This window comes from Sinohyriopsis cumingii, unplaced genomic scaffold, assembly GCF_028554795.1.
Source record: "Sinohyriopsis cumingii isolate HCF-2022 unplaced genomic scaffold, ASM2855479v2 utg000622l, whole genome shotgun sequence".
NCBI classification, from domain to species: domain Eukaryota; kingdom Metazoa; phylum Mollusca; class Bivalvia; order Unionida; family Unionidae; genus Sinohyriopsis; species Sinohyriopsis cumingii.
In genome coordinates, this window is record NW_028315918.1 from 2,553,477 (window position 1) to 2,575,372 (window position 21,896).

The window sequence follows — 21,896 nt, forward strand, 5'->3', positions numbered from 1 at the left end:
TCAATACTTTTCATTCGCTAATATAGATGACAATAGGTGCAGGATGAGCTTTATCATTGAAAAAGAGTCAACTAGCCTCACTTGAAAGATAAATATGACAGTAAGAAGTATAACAAATGAACTGAGCGTTGGAGCCGTGCAATCAACCGTCGGGACAAAAAAAAAATATAAAACCAAAAAGAAGAAAAGGAATATAGCGAGGATCATGACTGCATGTACAAGAAATTCCGATGCAATGACTATTTTGCGCGGTAGGAATTACTGAACACACGCACAACCCTTTTCCTCTCTCACCCAGGCTTGGGACCGGCGATGGCGAAATTGAAAAAGTCTTGCAATCTTTATTGAGGTATTTTAAAACAACCCATTTTATTTGATTCTTGGTTGAATCTTGGTATATACAATGCAATAATACAAAAAGCGAGACATATCAGCAAATTTTAACAGCAGTTGTCATTTACATCACGAACATTATTGTAAAGTTAATATTTCTATCAATCAAGAAGAAGGCAATATGTTTAAAATGAAACTGTAGAATGTCTGGAGGTATCATAGCGAACCAGTCCGTTTCTTACAGATGGTACCTCATACTATTGAAAGCTACAAGTTACCATCGTAATTTTGGAAAATTATATACCCCAACTAATTGTTATTACAACAGTAATAAAACCTACCACGGATACAGTGAATAAGCTAGACGACGGTGTGATTCAATGGCAGTATCTGGCATGATCTTATGAATAATCTAGACGATGGTGTCATTCAATGACAGTTTTTGGCATGCTATTATGAATAATCTAGACGATGGTGTCATTCCATGAGTTTCTGGCCTCCTTCATTTGGAAATAGAAGTGTCATGCATGTCTATGTGAAAAGTAAATGAAATGTTACTGTAGACAAACTAGCTAAAAGGAAAGGGAGGAAATATCAGAAACGCACATAAGTTTCTTGTAGGGACAATCAGAGCTGAATATCATGTGATAAAACGATACCAAAACATACGCATTGTAAGATGAACATGAAAAAGTGACGATCTGTGTAATCTGGCTATTGGGCAATAAGTTCTATTTTGGAACTTGTACCGGTTTCAAGAGCCCATGTTCTCTCTCTCTCTCTCTCTCACACACACACACACACACACACACACACACCAAGAGTCAAAATGAGCACCTTTTTATATCACATTCAGCTCTATAAAACAACCAAAATAAAAAGAAATACATTTCAATGAATTATCCATTGTCATTCTGCGTCAGGTCAGTTAAGCACGACGAAAGAGACTGTATTAATGAATTACTCTGTATGATCGGCTGAAAGTAGTATAACGATTGTTTCCCATAAATCCTTTACTTGAGATTCCACGGTGGCTTAGTGGTTAGCATGCCTGACTTGCGATTATAATGGTACGGATTCGAATCATGTCACTGGACAAGTCACATTACGTTCATTACTTATCACTATAAAACGTTTGTGTCACTCTCTTCCGTACGAACACCAGACAATACCATTTATGAGATGTAAGCCGTTACGGTACCCCTTACTAACTGCCTACATATGGGGCATTTTATAAGGGCCGGGTCACAATGAGGACATGCCATCATGTGACAACAAGATAAGAACACAATGCACGCCTCATTCTCCATGCAAATCTTACAGATCATCTGATCCTTCAGTTCATGGTTTTGTTCAAGCATAAATTCCATTTCTTTCGATGATATGCGGTTTTGAGAGGAATAATTATTCTTCTCTTTTTTCACATGATTGCGATGATGTAAATAAGAACTGATTTGTTTATTTCCATCAGTATTTGCGTCTTTAGTACCGCTGATCTTATTTTGAGCGGTTACCTCGGCAGGCATTTGCGCATGTCTTTGATAGGATCAGTGTTCTCCGAAAAACGTAAATTTGATTCATTTTCTTCCAGCTCAAATATGACTTCCATCAGTTCAGTGGATGAAAATTTGGAGTGACCTGTAACAGATAAGTAACACATACCGCTGTAATATGCATCTTGATTTTAGTGTTTCTTAGTTGTAAATTTTAATGTATGTGTATATGCATTCTGATTTTGTCGATCTAGCCTTGTCGTCAATCAGATTATAATTACGTTTGTCCATAACGAATCTCTTCAAGTATATATTACATCATACATATTTTTCATTTCATATATTGAAGAAGTTGCATTTTTATATGCCTTCATCACACTGGAAGAACATTCATTTAGTTTCAATGTATTTATCGGTTAATATTAAAAGTAATTTACGATAATAAGATAGTATTGGTACGAGGCAGTGCACATATTCCAATAATACCAGTGATCAGATAAACATACCCCCTCCCTTAGTTAACCTCAAATTTTAATAACCTCAACAATTTTACGCTATAATCCCTGATCTTTTATATTAAGATAGGAAGTGGGCATTATTGATGAGAATCGACAATAAAGGATAAATTACAAAGATAAAACACGCCGCATCATAAAACTGAGCAATCCATGTTCCATATTTAATAGGAAGTGGACCTTGGGTGGTCGAGTGTCCGTGTAGGTTCGAGTCTCTGGCTCGTCCAATGTGGGTAACTGAAACTACTTGCCAGTAGCTTCCAGTGGGTCGATGGTTCTTACAGGGGTTTACATGGGATCTTCCTCCACCATTAGTACATGGCAACCATATCATGTGTTGAAAACTAGCGTTAAACCCAAAGCAACAACCAACAGAATACCAAACAGAGTCTTCTATAAGGATACTTTGTTTTAAATGAAAATGTTTACACTATTCGTCATCCGCGCTATGCTGAAAATTGATAACGAATAAACACTATAATGAGCGGTCACATAACAGGCTGCAGTTGGCATGCGGGCTTCTGCTGAGATGTTTATTTTTAGTGGCAAGCTCCCAGCTTGTCATGTAGCAAGTATTTGAAGCCTCTATTATCTCTGAAATATTCTTCCATATCGATTAAATCTGCAGACACAATATCACAAACAGAATTTTATCTGCAGACAAAATATCATCAACACAATTAGGAAAACGGCGTCTTGCCTGCCTGTGTAATTCTTCTGCAAGCATGCCATCTAATTTTGTTTGGCTGACATCTTACTTTGTTCTGTTTTTTTATTTGCTGGCCTTTGATTTTCTGGCTGTTATTGTTCCAACACCAAGCTTATATTTAAGTCATATGGCGCCTCTGAGAAAAACCTTTGTCTATGCGCTCCCTCATTCTTGTTGGCTTATTAGGGCTTTTTTCTTTCTGACGATCTCTATAGCAAATGTCATGCTGCATCGCTGTGGCATTTGCGTGGTTATATGGTTCATGGCCAGGAAACGGCGGACCATTTGCATTACGTTGCAATTCCAAAGGATTATATGGGCCATTGTACTCGTGGCCAGGTAGAGTCAATCCTCCTTTTTTGAGCCAAACACAAAACACAAAGGTTTTTGACATTAAGTATCCAGCGCCACTATCGGCTGCTTGGTGGGACAGCCAGCGATGGATTTGACAAAGCGAGATGTTTTCTTGCCGCACTCAGCACATATTGTCTTTAACACCTATGGATTATTTTTAGTTTGGGATAAAGTTTCTTCAAGGCCGTCGGTATTCTTATTGAACGATAAGTACCACGATGCTGTCAATATACTTGAATTTTAGATAAACGTAATAGCCTAATATGACCACCCTTTGTGTCATGCTTTAGCTTATTTCATGCAAAGCTTACTCAGGACTAACATCTTAACCTATTGCACTGCCAAAAAGCTTTCCCGGGAACCCATGCAACAGAGCGCCCTCACCACCTTCAACGATTAGAGGAAGCAGTGCTAAGACGCTGCCTTTTTTTTAATGTTGTGCTGAAGACAAATTAAGCATGATGCTGTTACATCTCAAGGTCTTCAAATAAATAACCAAAAGGAAGGTATCTTAAATGTTCTATCAGAAGTCCGAAACTATCCAATTTTCAGAAAAAAATGCCAATAATCATGACTATCCTGAATCTTGAATGTCATGATGTAAAAAGGTTTCGAATGATCTGATGTACCACAATGCTACAATCCAGAATGTATTTAAATAAGTTCTCACTATTCCCAAGGTAGTGCTTTAGTCCAGGAAGTCAATGAGCATTTTGTAATTCTAATGAACAATTTAAATAAATAATTCCTCTCAAATTATATTTAAACATAGCTGCAAACGCTGATCATGGATTCCCAAGGACTTGCACGAAACAGGAATGAAACATTTGTTACGAAACCTCTATATATAGATCCCCATTTCACCTAGGTGAAAATAGTAATTTCTTTTTTTTTGTGTGTGTGTGTGGGGGGGACTAATGAAAAATTCCACTAATTCTTAAGCAATATTAGGCCTTGAAATTAAATCTTTAGTAAACATGTTGTTTACCATTTAAATCATAACGAAAGTCCGGTAAGCAAAATTCCATAACCCTCAATCACGCACATGACAAATGTCAGTTACACAATAAAAATTATATATACATATCAGACGCCTCTGCCAGCTGCACTTTGTTTCCTCACTTTGTCAACATAAGTATGTCGCCGCCAAATGAAATGTTTTATTGATATCGGGCTGCCTCTAGAATATGTTTGCGCAATTGGCTTACGTTGAGTTTGAGAGAGAGAGAGAGAGACAGAGACAGAGAGCTACTAACTTGTTGATACGGCATTTCTTAGTATAATGTTTAGATAAACTCTGTGCAAACTAGTTTGCTTTTTTTCTGTGTCTTAGTTTGCTGCCACTTTTGAGTGGGCCTAACGTTGCATCAGAGTTAGCAGCAAGTAATAGCAACCGAAACCCATACAAAACTGATGAATCCCAGACCACAAGCAGAGGTAATATTGCTAGGAACAATCCACCATAGTGAGAGAGGTGCTAGGTAGGAAATTTAAATGTTACCCCGTTTGCCAGTGATCATAGCGATGTTGGATTTCATGTGCTATTTTTGTTAGCACCAGAACGTGCTGTCTTTGGCTTAATTGGCTGCTTCCAATTTTGATCTAGACTTTTGAATTGTTTGCACCTTTTTGATTAACTGCTGATGCGCCAGCGTCAGAATAATGTTCACTGATATGATGTTCGTTATGGGATATGATACAAGGTCGTAAATTTGTTGAATGCCAATTATATCTGCGTTCTTGTATCTATGTCCTGATATTATTGTATTGCTTCTTGAAACATAAAGTACGCTGCGAATATTTTTTTTATATCTAGCGCAGTAAAATTACATTCGAATTCACGCTTGGGTTACGGTTTGCTATTGAGTCTTGACAGGAATTCGAATCGGAGGCATGTCAAATTTATGACTGATATTGAGACTGGCAGCAATTGGAGTCGGACACGTATTGTCAAATTCCTGGCTGCTAGTTTCCTGATCAGCATCTTGTGTGGCAAGTTGAAACGCTACAAAAACGTGTCGTGGCAATTCGCTGCAAGATAACGTGTCTGTTCTACAGTTAAGGGATACCTGCGCTGCTAAATACGCCATACTCTTGTACAGGCGCATCTGCAAAAAATAAAGTTTCTTGTTACATTGACACAGCAGGTTGTTTAATTCCAGCGCGTGATATCGAAGGAGTTACCTTTGGCATCTAGAGAAATAACTTAGTACGAATAAATTGTCCGTCTTCTACACCAGCTGGACTAAGAATATACGTGATATGATCAGCTCGCTCTAATACCTGTGCTTGACTCCGCGAATACTGAATCAGTATCAAGGTAAAATTCAAAAATAGAGCTCAGAGGCGGCATCATCCAAACTTCATTATAACCATTAGTAAGAGCGCATCTTACGATAAGAGCAATATCATATTTTCCATCTTCTGGATTGACAAAACCTCCTTGGATGGATGCGACAGCTTCGGCTTCGCCGTAGTTAGCATCAGTTGTTGCGTAAATAATAAGTAAAACAACGCCTTGTTTGAACCTCTTGCTGACAGTGGCATTGTAAGTGTGTTTGTACCAAAACATATTTGTTGCCGAGCTTTTCCTATGGTCATCGGTCATAGAACTTAAATTCATAATTTTTGTACGCTCAGCACTCAGATAATGTCCTGTTTGATTATTAAACTGACACCACGCCGTCTCGAATAAACTCCAGTCTTCCTTTGCCAACGCCACGTTTGTATTTGCCTCAAAATTGACAGATGAAGCAGCAGCCGTTTGCAAATATCCCTTGATTTCAATAAAAGCTGTATGAGGAAGACAGTACACGATCTCATCTCTAGTATCAATAATTACTGTACCGGATATATTCATTGGATATGAGTCCTTATACGAGTACTCCACGTTGGGAGCCGAATCCAAGCGGGTGACGCAGGTTGTCATTGATTGCAAAATCAATATGATAGCCAGCCTTCAGCGCTATTCTTGTCTTAAGTGTCGTGTCTTCACTCTCTTGGTTCTAGATCTAGTTCTGAATCTTGCTTTCGGTCCAAGTTTATGAATTTTTCTTCGAAGCTCGCTCTAACCGTCTTTGCTTCATCAACAAGCTTCCTTAACGCCAGGTCACTTTTTCGGCTTTCCTGCTAAAGTGTGCGTTCGCGTATGGAATGTCTTGCCGTATAGTTAACAAATGCTTGTAGTCCCTTGTTTGCTGGTACCGATCTTTTGTCCTGGATCTTATCTGAGCATCCCAAAATATCACCGATAAGATTTGTGTAGCCTTCTTTGGTAAAATCGTCAAGCCAATCAGTATCACATTACACACCTGCCGACTCAGATGCTGTCTCCTCAAACATTGGTTTGGTTTCTGGTTCCTTCATTCACTCTGTTATTTTTTGAAGTTCACGAAGCTGCTGTTCAGAACTTTTTACAGCCATAACCAGAGGCAGAAAAAACAGAGCCAGACTGACCACAACAAAATTAGATTCTAGAACCTGAACAAATACCACATAAGATTAATATCACATCATAAAATGCACAGATTATGACAAATATGACAGCAATGTTCTTGTTACAGATCTTGAGCATGTTGGAAAATTATCAGTATGAACAATTTAGCACTTGTAGCATTCGAAACAAATTAAAAGTATTTCAATAACAAGCTTGTTATGAAATATCTGGCCGTACTCATTATCGTACATCTGAATTGGCACCACATTAAGAGTTCCTTAAGAAAAATGCAAACACTTTTCAAGCTCATCACGGCCAAGATGGCTGTTGAACTATCACCTAATTGGCTGAAAGCGATCGAACTTTATTAAATCAAAGCTAAATACAACTGCATAAATATAATGCAAATGAGCTGCTATCGATTTAATTACACAAAGGTTGCTGGTAAAATCGGAATACTTAAGGACAAAACATCCGCTACAACAGAGATACCACAAGGAAACTTTGTTGCCTCTCCAGAATTTGATAATAAATTATTTCGACTACATGAGAAGCAGGCGACGCAGGTGCATTATACTATGCTGAAAGACAAGGTACTGGATCTTTATTTAAATGTCATCAGCAAACTAGAACCTGAAGCAGAGCGAGTACAATATCACATACCAGAGGATCTCAAAATAACTGTAGCAGCGTACTATAATACTATCAACTACGTTGAAAAACGCGAGTATGATGCAAATATACTTTCTGCTGAATTTGAATATACTGATTATCAAGCTACCATAGAGTTATAATATACCTAAACTGCAGACAAGTTACTTCGCTGGTGTAAAAATATCTGAAGTCAATTTTGCTCACGTAGCAGAAGCTAGCAAGCAAAGAAAAACTTATTTTAAAAAGAAAGTTATATCAACATACTGGGATAAGTTTGTTGACATTGTATGAAGAACCGTGCCTCGTTTTTATATAAAATGATAAAAAGTAAATTAGATGATAAATTTCCTCCAAAGCCGGCAGCAAAATTTTTACCGTTTGTGCCTGAAGCAGAAACGACAACAGAAATTTTACAGTCACAACCTTTGGTTCAGGAGAAAAACATTAAAATTATTCGAGGCATACTATCTGATTACAATATATCTGATGCGCCTAGATCTTGATACCAATTTTCTAGTTTCAGCTATTAAATATGCAGTTGCAAATTCAGAAAACCAAGACTTTATTACCGAACTTTGCTGATATTACAAGTGCTCGTTATTTTTGTTGAGAGCATTTCTTTTAGTGTTAAGCATGTTCCTGGCACGGACGCTTTCCTACGTACATTTATTATGATTGCATTTGGCGTTGGGATTGTAGCGCAGACTCCATTTAGACAAATGGAGGGAGATCATTAAAAAAATGCTATGTGCAAGTAAGCTTAGATCAGGTATACAAAATTCTGAATCATATCAGGACTTGCTTGTGTGGCGCCGCATTCAGCATGGCATATTTCGTTAAAGAATTCAGAGTAGTAGACAACATCGTGGTCATACAAAGTCCTGTCTGTGTTAGCAAATACGAGAAAAGTTATGTAAACAAATATTAGCACAAAAGGTACATTAAAATGAAAATAAAAGCAATGGAACTGAAATGAATAGTGGCAACTAACTTACGGAGAGAAAATAAATGATGCCATGCTGTCTTGTAAATTTTAAATCTGAGATCGACCGATAGTGGTCTTGACAAAATCATACAACGATTTTTTGCGCCCAAGTTTATTTTACTATTTTCTTAGTACGCGTCTGGATTTTTTCAGTACGATAGCGATCTCTGCATAGAAATTAATCTAGTCATGATATTACTTTAGCGTCTGATGAATTATTTTGTAAACAGTCCTTGATGAACGTATATGCGCTAATTAACGGTCTGATTTCTTGTACCATCCAGCTTACTTCTTCTGTATTCTAGCCTATGTGATATGTTACCTTAGTGTTATATGCGTTGGCATATGCGTCCATTATTCTGCTTTGCTCAAAACTGTACATTATAGTACTATTGTTTTGTGGGTTTTTTTTTCTTTCTTTAATTGACATGGAATTTATCGCAATTTTGATATAGCGCTTGACTGACTTGTAAATACCTGGCACGCAAGCGATGTAATAGTACGTGGTCTTAAAAATCGTCAATGGCAAGACAGCAACTAGCAAGCCATCAGGATATCTTTTTTGTCGTGATATCATCTATCGTCGTTGCAATACAATCGGCCTGGTCGTGGACTCTTGTGATCACGTAGTCATATTTCTTATGCACATCCTTTCTTGGAAACAATCGTAATTCCGCTTGATTAGATTTGTCTCAGTCAACACAATCATCGAAATCACTAAAGAAACCCATGACACTTATCTTTTTCATATCGGTCGTAGTCCGTGTTATGAATTTTTTTACCATACTCTGGATAAAATCCAACTTGATCCAGCAAGCACTTGTGAAAGATTTATCTAGAAACAGGACGTATGATGCTATACCGGAGACTTTTAAGCAAGATTATACTTGCGGCAAATACTAATCAGGAAGGTTGCTGACGTCTCTGACAAAGGAACACTTGAATTCTAAAGTAACAATGTGTTGCTATCGGAAATATAATCATCCACACTGTATCTGAAGTTGTCTATATTTCTGATGCGGATATCACAGCCTATACCTTCTCGCTTGTGGTGATCTCAATATAATTTCTGATGACAGGATTAAAAAAATGGTCCCCAAGGCAAGACAAGGTTACATATGCTTGCTGCTTGCCATGCTTTTTTCTTGCAATGTCTTCAGGCGATGCGAATCTGCATATACCAAGAACTGTGGGCAGCTCAGAGCAACCTAATGTGGTCAGAGTACCATTCTGCTAACTTCTGTTTCATCTGATGTAACTTCACGAACTTTTTCGACACAGCATTCAGATCCATTATGAGACTATATAATTTCCTAATTGGATAAACATAGCAGCCTTTTAGTCTGAAATCAAAATATAAGCATCAGGATTCCAATGCGGTCTAACCAAACACTTTTATGTAAAATCAATATATAACTTACCTGTCACCATCTTGTTGGATAGCCAAGCCTTGAGTTTTATGCGAAAGCATTATTTAATCACAAGCGGCACTCATGCTTGTGCAAACAAAACTCAGGCGACTCTGTTAGGAAACAACTACTTGAACCCTCAGTTTTACGTAAAAGCGTTATAAAGGCTATCATCATCTGCCACCATTAAGTGGACTAGAAAAGCCTTCCTTCTGGTGTAAATTCATTATATAATCACAAGCGGCTATCATTCTTGTACACCCCCCCCCCCCTACCCCCAACAGATTAATCTAATATGCAGTAAAGGTAAACAAGGCTATTTTGAGAACACCGGTTACTTTTCCACATAATCTCGCCAATTTTATTTTTAAGATAACACAAATTGCAGACAAAATTATTTTACTTGTGATGTGAGCTCATGGCGTCGTCATCATTCACTGAGGAAAGCTACCATCTGCGCAGCTCACATTATTCGGAAAAGTGTGGCCAGACAGTGTGAAAGTGTATCCATGTTTTCATGTCCACCTCTACATTTACTACTCTTTCTAAGCCTGAAATGACAACTGACATTAACATCTAGGTCTAATATTGTTTTCATAGCCAAGAGACTCATATATGTAGATTGGGTTGCAAAGAAAAGGCACGTGTAGATGTTTTGTTTTATTTAAATAATGTAGGATTCTATTTTGTAGGAGTATGCATTAAACTCGGATGTCTCTGAATATATATATATATATATATATATATATATATATATATATATATATATATATATATATATATATATATATATATATATATATATATACATACATACATACATTGTGCTCAGGATAACAGCACTTTTCTCCTGACTCTAATGCACCAATGCCCTATCCTAAACAAGAATGTCATAATCCCCCCAAACAATGGTAGTTCCTTTTAAAGGTAAGGACTCGCTCACTATAGGCTAGCGAAATTCAGTAGGTGGTAAAACCCCACTGGAAGTATAGTATCATTTTATATTGTTTGTAAAAATGTTTATATAATCATGTATCCCAGATATACAATGTGGGATCCAGGTAAAGGCGCTTTCCTTTCTCCTTGGTATAGAGTTCTTATTGATTACATCATTGCCTAAAAAGAACAAGCATCACCTTTAACGACGTTTATTCCTGAGTTTATAATTGAAAGGATACGTTTAATCGATTTTCATTTTCGCTGACAGTATCCTCAAACTCAAGAACAACCATACCAAATCCATATTCTGAGACCAAAAGGTAACTTCATTTTCCAGCATGAAATTTTCTGAAACCGAGAACTAGCTGCTGTTTCTCACATGAAAACTGTACAAGTATCGCCTGTCATTTTACAAGTCCATGTGATTTGTTTGACTTACGATTTGTTCTATAGTAACTACTAATATTTCTCAATCAAGCACAATACTGATATATTCTGAGTGTTACAATATAGTTCGCAAGGACTATTTTACGCGGCTGAAATTACTGAACCAACGCAAAACCTTCGTCTTCTCTCAACCGGGCTTGGGACCGACGATGGAGGAATTGAACAATTCTTGCAATCCTTATTGAAGCATTTCAAAACAACGCACGCTATTTGTTTATTGGTTTAATCTTGGTATATAAAATACAATAATACAAAAGCAAGATATATCAACGAAATTTAATAGCAACTGACATTTACATCACAAACATTATATCAAAGTTAATATTTCTATTAATCAAGAAGAGGAAACAATATGTCGCGACATTACATCTATATACATATGCTTAAAAGAAAATTGTAGAACTTCTAGGTATGAAATAGCGAACCAGTCTGTTTCTTACAGAATACAGCCTCATGATACTGACAGTCGTAATTTACCATAATAAGTTAAGAAAATTATATACCCCAAGTAACTATTATTAAAAAGAAGTATAAAACCACCTGGTATTCATGTTATGAATCATCTAGACGATGGTGTCATTCTATGACAGTTTCTGGCATGACATTGTGAATAATATAGCTGATGGAGTCATCCTATTACAGTTTCTGGCCTCTTTCATTTGGAAATATAAGTGATATGCATGTCTATGTGAAAGGGAAAATAAAATTTCTCTGTAGTAAAACTAGCTAAAAGGAAAATGGAGGAAATATAAGAAACGCACACGAAGTTTCTTGTCGGTAAAATTATGTCTACAGTGGTTAGGGTGCCGGACTTTAGATTTGACGGATGAGGATTCAAATCATGTCACCGACCACGTTACATTATGCTCATTGCCTCGGTACGTTATAACTTTCGTGTGTCGCTCTACCGTCGAAATAAAAATCCATACTATTTACGAGATGTATGCCCTTATGGTAACCCTTACCAATTACCTACATATGGGACATTTTATAAAGGCCGGGGCACAATGAGGGCAGGCCATCATGTGGCAACAGAGCAGGAACATAATACACTCCTCAATCTCCATGCAGATCTTGCAGGTCATCTGGTCCTTCATTTCCTGGTTTTGTTCAAGCAGAGACTCCATTTCTTTCGATGATAGGCTGCTTTTTGGGGAATGATTATTTTTCTCTTTTTCCACATGATTGCGATGCTGTAAATGGGAACTACTTTGTTTACTTCCATCTACATTCGCGTCTTTAGTACCGCTAATCTTATTTTGAGTGGTTACCTCGGCTGACACTTGCGCCATGTCATTGAAAGGATCAGTGTCCTCCGAAACATGTAAACTTGATTCATTTTCTTCCAGCTCAAATATGACTTCCATCAGTTCGGTGGACGAAAGTTTGGAGTGACCTGTAACAGATAAAGAGCACACACCGCTGTAATATGCGTTGAAACAGTGTTTCTTCATTATAACTTTTTATGTTTGTGCATGTGAGTTCTGAGCTTGTCTATCTGACCGTGTCATGAATTTCATTCCAATTACGTTTGTCCATAACAAGTCTCTTCACATATATATTTTGCATTTCATATATTAAAGAAGTTGCATTTTCTTATGCCTTCATCACATTGGAAAAAACATTCATTTAATTTTAATATTAAAAGTAGACTACAATAATGGGACAGTATTGCCACGAGACTATGAACTTATTCCAGTAATAACCGTGCTCTCGTAACATACCCCTCACCGTTAATCAACCTGAAATTTTAATGCCCTCTACAATATCACACTACGGTTCCCGAGCTTTGAGACTAAGATAGGAAGTGGCCATTCCTGATAATAATCGAAAATAAAAGGAAACATTTGATACAGCAGAAGGATAAGTTACCAAACAGATAAAACACATCCCATCACAAGAATGAGCAATGAATATTCCTTATTCAAGAGAATACCAAACAGAGCTTTCTATTAGGATCCTTTGTTTTGGATGAAAGTGTTTAAACTAGTTGTCATCAGCACTACGTTGGAAAACAAAATGAAAACAAAACAACAACAACAACGAATATGAGATTTATCGAGCGGTCACAAACAGGCTGTAGTTTGCATACAGGCTTCTAGTGGGAGGTATCCAGTGTTATCACTATGATAATTCACTACATAATGGCTATGTATCAATTGCTTACTGACTTACCCTTTTTACTGATTAGCATCTGCACTGCCTTCTTGACCATCTCGGTGTTATAACCTATTGATAATACGCTCTGAGTTGACGGATAGTCCATTGGATCTTCAGGAAGCACTTCCCTGGCTTCAGACCCTAATGGCACATGGAATAGCTCTTTTTGCGAATTCTTTTCCGAAGCAGCGCTCTCTCTTGATTCAGTTTCCAATGTTTCGTTAGATCTTAGATTTATTCCCGCCAACTGTCTCAATACAAAGTCCTCTCCGTTGCACTGTTTCACAAAAGCGCACTCAGGGTACCATCGCGCATGCTCTTCCCAGGTGTCACCTCCCTCTTCCCAGCTTCTCAACTCACCTCCACAGAAAAAGCATCGTACATTTTCACCCACACCTGTGAAATAGGTAACAGAATCTAGATCTTGTACCAAGGCGACACATGGATTGTATCAGATGCGACTAATTCAAGAATTAGATCTTTAACAACCATAAAATCGTTGAATTATACAGAACGACAACAATTTAAACACAGATCCTTGCGCTCATTTATCACGCCTTCATAGAAAATAAAAGAGAATTAATCAAACAGAAGACCCGATGACTTCCGAATTATTCTCAGGCACTTATAAAATCGTAATTTTCAAACATTAGAAAATCCTTGAAAATCAATAATTTAATAACTTACCAATATAGTAGAATCCTGCTGCGGCCAGGTCAGCTGGTTTCTGTTTCATATGTGAAGGCCATCCCCTGAACGATTCTATACGTGATGCTAAAATAGAGTAGTGTGGATGTTTTGGTTTCTCAAGACAAACACCCAGAGTGTTATTTTTATTGCTAGATGATTGTTGTTTCACTTGTGCAGGTTTAGATGTGACCAGTTTGTTTGTCATGCCATTGCTTCCGATTGATCCATTAGTTTCATTGGAATTTACAAGACGTTCGGCGATTTTAATTTCATTCTGAATTTGTTCCGGTTGTCTGTTGAATTTTTCTGAGAGAGTGTTTTTGGTGTTGTAAGTTTCCTTCTTTTCGACTTGAGCAGATCGGCTACATGTATAAGTGGAATTGTTAGGTGACTCACTGCACCGCGTATCCACAGTATTCCGTGAATTTTCTTTTTCTCCAGTCCTATCCACACCAGAGGATACGATTGTTTGAATTTCACCTAATATACGACCTTCGTTTCTGTCGTTGGAGTTATTGTTTTCTGAAACACTCATGCCATTCGCGATCCTCTCGTCCAGGCCCTCGACAACGGTTTCATAATTTGTACGTGTAACAATATCAGCAACTTTGTTCCTTATGGGGACATTACCGTCCCCAGATCCGTTTACAAAATTACAATTTGGAGACAGTCTCTTATGAACATCGAATGGTGAGTCTCCCTCTTTCCAGTCCGTGAACATCAATCCACATGAGAAACAGATAGTTTGGTCCCCTGTTCCAGAGTAGTAGAACCCGGATTGGGCTAATTTTATTGCTTGAACAGGGCATGATAGTGGGAAAGTTCCAAAGGAACTATATCTGGCCCACTCATTCTTCATGCACTCTCTTGTGTTGTTCATACTTGTTGATTTCATAGTTTCTCCAGCATATGACTGTAGTGATGACAGAGGCATATTTAAAATCGTGTCGTCAGTATTTTATGGTCTCGGCATGTAACGTATATTTTAAAGTTCTCCTTTATGTGTGTTTCTTGATGATGATCATGATGAGACCGATGCTATGACATATAGTTCTATGATGCGATACCTGTGCATAAAGAAGACTTTATATATATATATATATATATATATATATATATATATATATATATATATATATATATATATATATACACACATCATGAGCATGACATTTTCATTCTAGTTTCTACTACACTGAAGTCTCGCTTTGAAGGCTATCATCATGTGCAAAGTGTACACCTATGCAGTTTATAAGCACAATACATTTCACATTGATGAATACATTCCAAAAGAATGCTAATCCAAATTAGAAAGATTGATAATATAGCGATGTATATCGATTAATATCGTGGAAATAATAATAATAATAATAATAATAATACATCCCTGTCCATTTCACAACTGTTGTATTCTTGTACCCGCAACAATATCTTTCGCCCCCTCCATCCCCCCTTTCTGGGCGGGGTATACAAAGCGAAATACGCATCTGCCTCTGAAACTAACCCATAGTCTGGAATTGTCTTAAACGACTTTGTAGGAATATGGTAATACTAACTAAACGCAATGGATATAAATTAATCACATATATGATACCTTCTTACCAACATCGAACTGTTAACCAGAATATATATTTATGCTAGGAGCAGTGGTTATCAATGTTCCAAAACCAAATACATGGCCTTTATATAGTCCCCACGTGACCTTGATAATATCATAAAGAGTCATGGACTCCCAAGTTTTCAGTTTACGTTATTTTCCGTCACGCTCTTAGTAAACTTCGTTTATACAACAGAGTCCGATCCGATTCTTAGTTTAGTATAGAATCGGCTGTAACAAATTATGCATACTTGATAATGATGACTTATTGATGACTTTAGGAGCTGAGTATGTTCTTGAAGTGGAATTATTAGTAATCTCTCTTTTCACCATACCGACTTACCTCTGAGAGGTACAGAGAGTAGCATTTATAATATGACTGTAATCGTTTTTTTTTCTTCAGATCTCTTCGCTGTTTAAGGGGCAGACCATTTTATTTTTGGAAGGGAGGATATTTAAAAAAAAACATACGTCCATATGTAATTTCGCTTTCCTTGAAGCAACTTTTTAATTCTATGTCATGGAAAAAAGAATATACTTAAGTGACTTGGTGACTTGTCTCTTTGTAGTTACTTCTATTTTTATGTTTTTCTTTAATCCTTTAAAATCTGACATCGTACATTGTATCCGCCTCAGATTACTGAGTTGCAAAACTATACGAAAATGTAATATCAACGTACAAGAAAGATTCTGCAATATTGGGACATTTCGACCACCATTGCTGGCAATATTGCATGTCACCAAAATTTCTTCCGAATGCTGACGATGTTATATGACGTTTAAGAAAAAAATATTTAAAGATATTTATAAATTAATAACTGTAGTTTGAGTGACTGGTATTTATCGGGACGAAAAGTGAACACAAGTAAAATTGCAAAATAAATTTCAGATGTTATAACAATTTTGATCAACTGCGGTTTTTTGAGGATATAAATAGTGCTGCCTTGAGTGAGTCTTTGTGGCTTTAATGATGTACATGACACCTGTTGGAAACCTGTTGACACCTGTTGGATAGCAATGAGGTATATGTTCCGGTTAAAGAAGCGTTTCTTAAGAACTACCCTCCTTTTCCTAGAAGAGCCCGCTATGCAAAGCTATCTTTAGAGGAGAATCTTGTTTAGAAATAATATCATTTGAATAATTAAAAAAATCGAACGAACAAAGTTAATGAACTCAAGAGGATTCGTTTTATAATATACATTTTGGAAAGATGCTGGGGTGTGGATAGGGCAAAGTCAAAAGATTTTTGGCCCAATATCAAACCATTTTCGTCCAAGAAATGCAAAATTAATGATCATACAACAATTATAATGGAATTTATATATTGTATCTAACTAAAATAATGTATACTTATTTTGAATGATTTCTTCATTACCTCTCATTGGCATATATGGTAAAGGAGTGTTTCAGCTTCATCAGCGTGACACGCACGCATGTACGTAGAACGCACACATGTGAAAACGGATATGAACTGTGATTTTGTGAATATAATTACATTGAAAATGAAAGTCACATGGTATAAATGATACATGCACAGTAATAATATATTCAGTGATTTCCAAATATAGCAGAAAGTTGGTGTATTTTTTCTTTGCACATATTGAAACTCAGGTTCGAAATATTCAACATTTCAAATGAATGTTCGAGTCGATTGATTTCTTTCACATTTTGCAGCATGGATGTGTACACTTTTATTTGTTCATTTAAATTTCATTGTTGTATCTAGAGTCATAGAAAGCTTTATTAAAGTCAAACTCTTAAGTGCGAGAATATCTCATTCTGAAATGGGTATAACCTTCCATTTTTAGTACGCTTACCTGTTTCGTGTAGCTCGCCAAGGTTCAATGTTGTTGTTCACAACAGTACGCAGAGTATTTATATATAGCCTAGACACGCCATAATGACAGTGTTGGCCAAAAATTCGATGCCACCTAAACGTACAACTCTGTACTCGTATTGACAGACCGTATGGAATTTCTGCTACACGTGTATTTTCAGCTATAGAGGGAAATTCACCATTAAACAGTTTTTAGAATAAATGGCTTTAGGAACTGCATCCTTATATTAAAATTGTATGTATGAAACATGCCACGCTATTTTTTTTTTCCTTATTCATTTTTTTCCGCCAAATGAGTTTACATTATGTCATTTCTATTTTAACATATTCCAGCTGCGCTAAGACTTAAAATAGGTTTACCTTGTCCTACTTTTGGTTGTATGCATGTAAACATATACAAATAAATAGGTATATGCGCTTATAATTTACCCCTTTTAAGATCCGTAAGATAGCGTAATCAGTCTTGACTAATGTTGAACTGACTTGTATGGCTATTTGTCCACATGTGTCTAGAGTCGGTTTTTACGAGCAAATAGTAATGTAACAGTGAAAGCTGTCTTTAAGAGACAGGTAGGGGCATTATACTTTTGTCTCTTCTACATGAGTCACGAAAACGATTCCTAAGTGACCTGAAAATTACTAGAGTCCTGAAAATGTACTTGATTTATTCGCTTCTATTAATGCCGCGGACAGCAGCAATATCCACTGTTTTGCTCTCGGAGTGATTGCAGAGTCCTTGCACAGTTTGTGATAAGAAGTACCTGCCGATAACGAAATTAAGCTTCCATTTTACCAACAGTAATGTGAAGGGGCTTGGTGCTGGAACAAAGTGCAGTTAATGCTCTTGAATAATTCTCCCTATCTATGGCACGAACAGACGTATATTTTCCTTCCAAATTAACCCTATCATGCCATATTAGAAGACAGCATGGCTAACAGAGGAAATGTGAAAGATGCAACGCCTTCTTTTCGTAAATGCAGTTCATTATCGAAATTCCCACCCTTTATCTATATATTCTTTATCTGCATGAAAAGGTTAGACAATTTAAGCAACGAACATTGACCCTAGATATTCTCCAAATGTCTGCAGACTTGACCTTTGGACATTATCTAATAATAATAATAATAATAAATATAAATATAATAATAACTGAACTGACATGGAGGAAGACGACAGAATTTGTACAATTTATAAGTCATCCAGAAAGCCCAAAACAATAGCTGGTTGGAGAATATATCGTATTAAATGAATGAATAACATCGCTAAGGATCTAAATATAAATTTGTACATGTGCATCATGTTTCTTGCATTTAGGAAACGTAAAGTTAGAAGCCAGTAAATCTTTACTTTAAAACCAATGCTTAGTCAACAATTTTCTAATTGCATAATTAATCTGCATGTGGGGTAAATAAACAGCCGTACGTTGTTAACAAATATTCAAATTACAAAAAAATTACAAGAAAAATAAAACTAGCATCATTACATGAAGCAAATAGTGTAAGGATGGAAGCCAAAACATTACAATAAATGTTTTCAAAAACTCTGCCATCATTAGGTCATTACCACAAGTTAATTAAAATATATACCGTGCCTCATTCTAAACGAAACACAACAGAAAATGTATATTTCTGCATACATATTCATTCAAACCCTAACCTAAAGTAGTTAATGCATGACTAATACACAACGTAAGTAAATACTTGGTGTTATCGACCGGGTACCGGTTAAACCCAGTATATCTTTTATTACCTCACCTGTTTTAGGAGAATTACAATATCAATCAGTTATAAACACATTGCATGTTAATGTACTTACTGGCGCAAACTGTGTAATATCGAGTTCACAATATAGAATGATCTAGAAGTAGAATAAATGTAAACAGATACTGCAAGGAGTTATGAAGCTCACAGAACACCAGCTAAGGACACTATCGCTCATTTAACATTTTTTATGTCATCTGAGGTTAGTGAAATAAAAAAGGAAAATGCTAAATGTGAACATGTACAACTTTAACCAAAAACACAACAAACATATAACTTGACGCCACAAAATGACCAATAAGAAAGGTGTGATGAGCAATAGAGAGATAGATTAATATAAAGTATTTACTCTAATAAAACACGAGATTTAATGATAAAGCTGCCACCCCACCTCCAACAAAAAATCATCTGTTAATAAGGTTCCAACATGAACATAAATTCGATGTATTTGTATTTGCCTAACCACAACTCTCTTTTCATACACCCACCATGACGCTCGTGAAAGTCCGAAGAAATTCAGAAATTACAGCAGGACGAAGTCAAACTTTACACGTGTATCAATTTACTTTCCATTCTATATGACTTGGAAAAAACAGGAAAAAGAATGTGCTTTTCAGGACACATTGTCATATTTTATTTGTAACTTTTTTAATGTTTTTCTCAAGCCATCTAAAAACTGGCATCACGCTATACGTGCCGCTCTAAGAATATACTTGCAAAATATGTGTAAATGTAATATGAAAGTTATTAAAGCACGATAACATGCCGTAAAATAGGAAATTCCGGAAATTCCGGACCACCATTACTACTGGTGAAATTGAATGTGACAAAAATTTCTTCTGAATATTAAGCAATGTTGTATGAACTTTTGGAGAAAAATATATTTCAATATATTTACGATATAAAGCACAAGATGAAGGTATCCCTCTTCTCACTACAAGGTAAGCATGTAGAAAAAATACTTTACCGATCTTCAAGGGGTTGGGTGGCCGAGAGGTCTGAGGCGCTGGCTTTTACAGGTCACTGACATCTCACCTCTGTCCGCTTGGGTTCGAGTCTCGGGCTCGGTCTAAGTGGGTATGTAAGAAAACTTGCCAGTAGCTTCCCGTGGGTCAGCTGTTTTTCCCAGGGCTTTCGCGGGTTCTTCTTTCGCCATATAAACGGCCGACATATGCTGAAAAAATGGCGCGGAGCTTATAAAAAGCAGCACCAACAACCTCATGTTAGCGTATAAATATTGCTGACGTAAGTGTGTGTAGAGTCTGGTGTTACCATCTGGATACCAGCACAGGTTGGTCTATCTTTAATTAGTCCGCTGGCTTGCGTAGTGATACCACGATGTTTTTGCCAGTTGTAAACATAATGTTGACACATAATACCTTACTGATATCGGGTACACAATCCATTGCGGCCAGAAAGTACTACATAGACGGAGAGAATTACTTATCATGGCTTGGAGAGAGCATTCGGTCTACAATCTGTATTAGGAAATGAGCAAGGGCATGTCAGAAACATCCTTCGTCTTAAAATTTAACGCAAAATCCGAAAAATAACGGATATATTCTGATCGCAGCCACCAGCATAGGAAGAATCGGTATTGAGCGCGCATAGATTTATTTTTGAGTTATAGCATGGAATGATGGCAAGATACGTTAATTATTGATATCTCAATGACAATAGTTCGGATAATCACATAGAGAATTTGGAAACCATATTAAGACAGACAGATAATTTGCGTGTCGAGGTTGGATAACAGAAGAAGACAGCTTGTTCAGTACAGGCATAAATATCGATTCTGCTGCACAAGAAATATTTTAGCCCTATATTTAAAGCAGAGAACTCTCTGGGCACAATCCCACGTTCTATCTCGTTCTGTTGCTAAGGGATTCGAAAGAATTCTTATTCGCCAATTCGCGTCTGCTGGTATATCCTTCCTTTTAATAAAGAGGCATAACGTTTTATCGCTTGTTTTGTGTGTGTGTGTATATATATATATATATATATATATATATATATATATATATATATATATATATATATATATATATATATATATGTGTGTGTGTGTGTGTGTGTGTGTGTGTGTGTGTGTGTGTGTGTACTTAGACTGCTACTTGAAGTAAATTATAGATAAAAACTGCTTGTCGCAGCTGCTCGCTTTGTTTTGAAATCAATATAATCTTCAACCAAGCTTCCTGCCTGAATTTTACAACACGTTGAATTCTAACTAGTTACAATCTCATGTCTAGTCGTAGCATGTGATATTTTATTGTGTATAACGTACCTCGTTTTATGAAGGAATTTGGGGTCAATTTTGTCAACACCTAAGTTTTCTTAAGCGCTTTTGAGTACAGACTCAATTTTGCGTCATCAACAAGCATACGTTCTGGAGCGAGCGGATAATGCTTATACGCGCAGCTTACATATATATTCTGCTTTCCCTAGCTCGTCTCAAACGTATTATTATAAAATTCGCTGCCGTGAGCTATTCAGAGCTTGTTGGTCTACGTGACAAAGATATGAACACGTCTATGATAAACAGGCCTATTTTATTTTTAGTGGCAAGCTCCACGCGTG

General features: G+C 36.7%; 1 protein-coding gene across 4 annotated transcripts; it reads right to left on the minus strand.

Annotated features, from left to right (window-relative positions):
• Positions 1 to 338: 338 nt before the first annotated feature.
• On the minus strand, positions 339 to 21,050 carry LOC149773673 (baculoviral IAP repeat-containing protein 2-like). Of its 4 annotated transcripts, XM_089946148.1 has the most exons (5): positions 20,287 to 20,749; positions 14,122 to 15,191; positions 13,450 to 13,830; positions 12,546 to 12,670; positions 339 to 1,971 (listed from the first exon to the last, which is right to left on the minus strand). In XM_089946148.1, the coding sequence occupies exons 2-5, from the start codon at positions 15,056 to 15,058 to the stop codon at positions 1,942 to 1,944; spliced, it is 1,473 nt and encodes a 490-aa protein (XP_089802274.1). In that variant the 5' UTR covers positions 15,059 to 15,191; positions 20,287 to 20,749; the 3' UTR covers positions 339 to 1,941. The 4 variants fall into 4 exon arrangements, with proteins under 4 accessions (XP_089802274.1, XP_089802272.1, XP_089802273.1 ...); XM_089946146.1 differs by lacking the exon at positions 339 to 1,971 and having other exon boundaries at positions 11,537 to 12,670; positions 20,287 to 20,738; XM_089946147.1 differs by lacking the exons at positions 339 to 1,971; positions 20,287 to 20,749 and adding an exon at positions 17,539 to 20,231 and having other exon boundaries at positions 11,537 to 12,670.
• Positions 21,051 to 21,896: the final 846 nt, after the last annotated feature.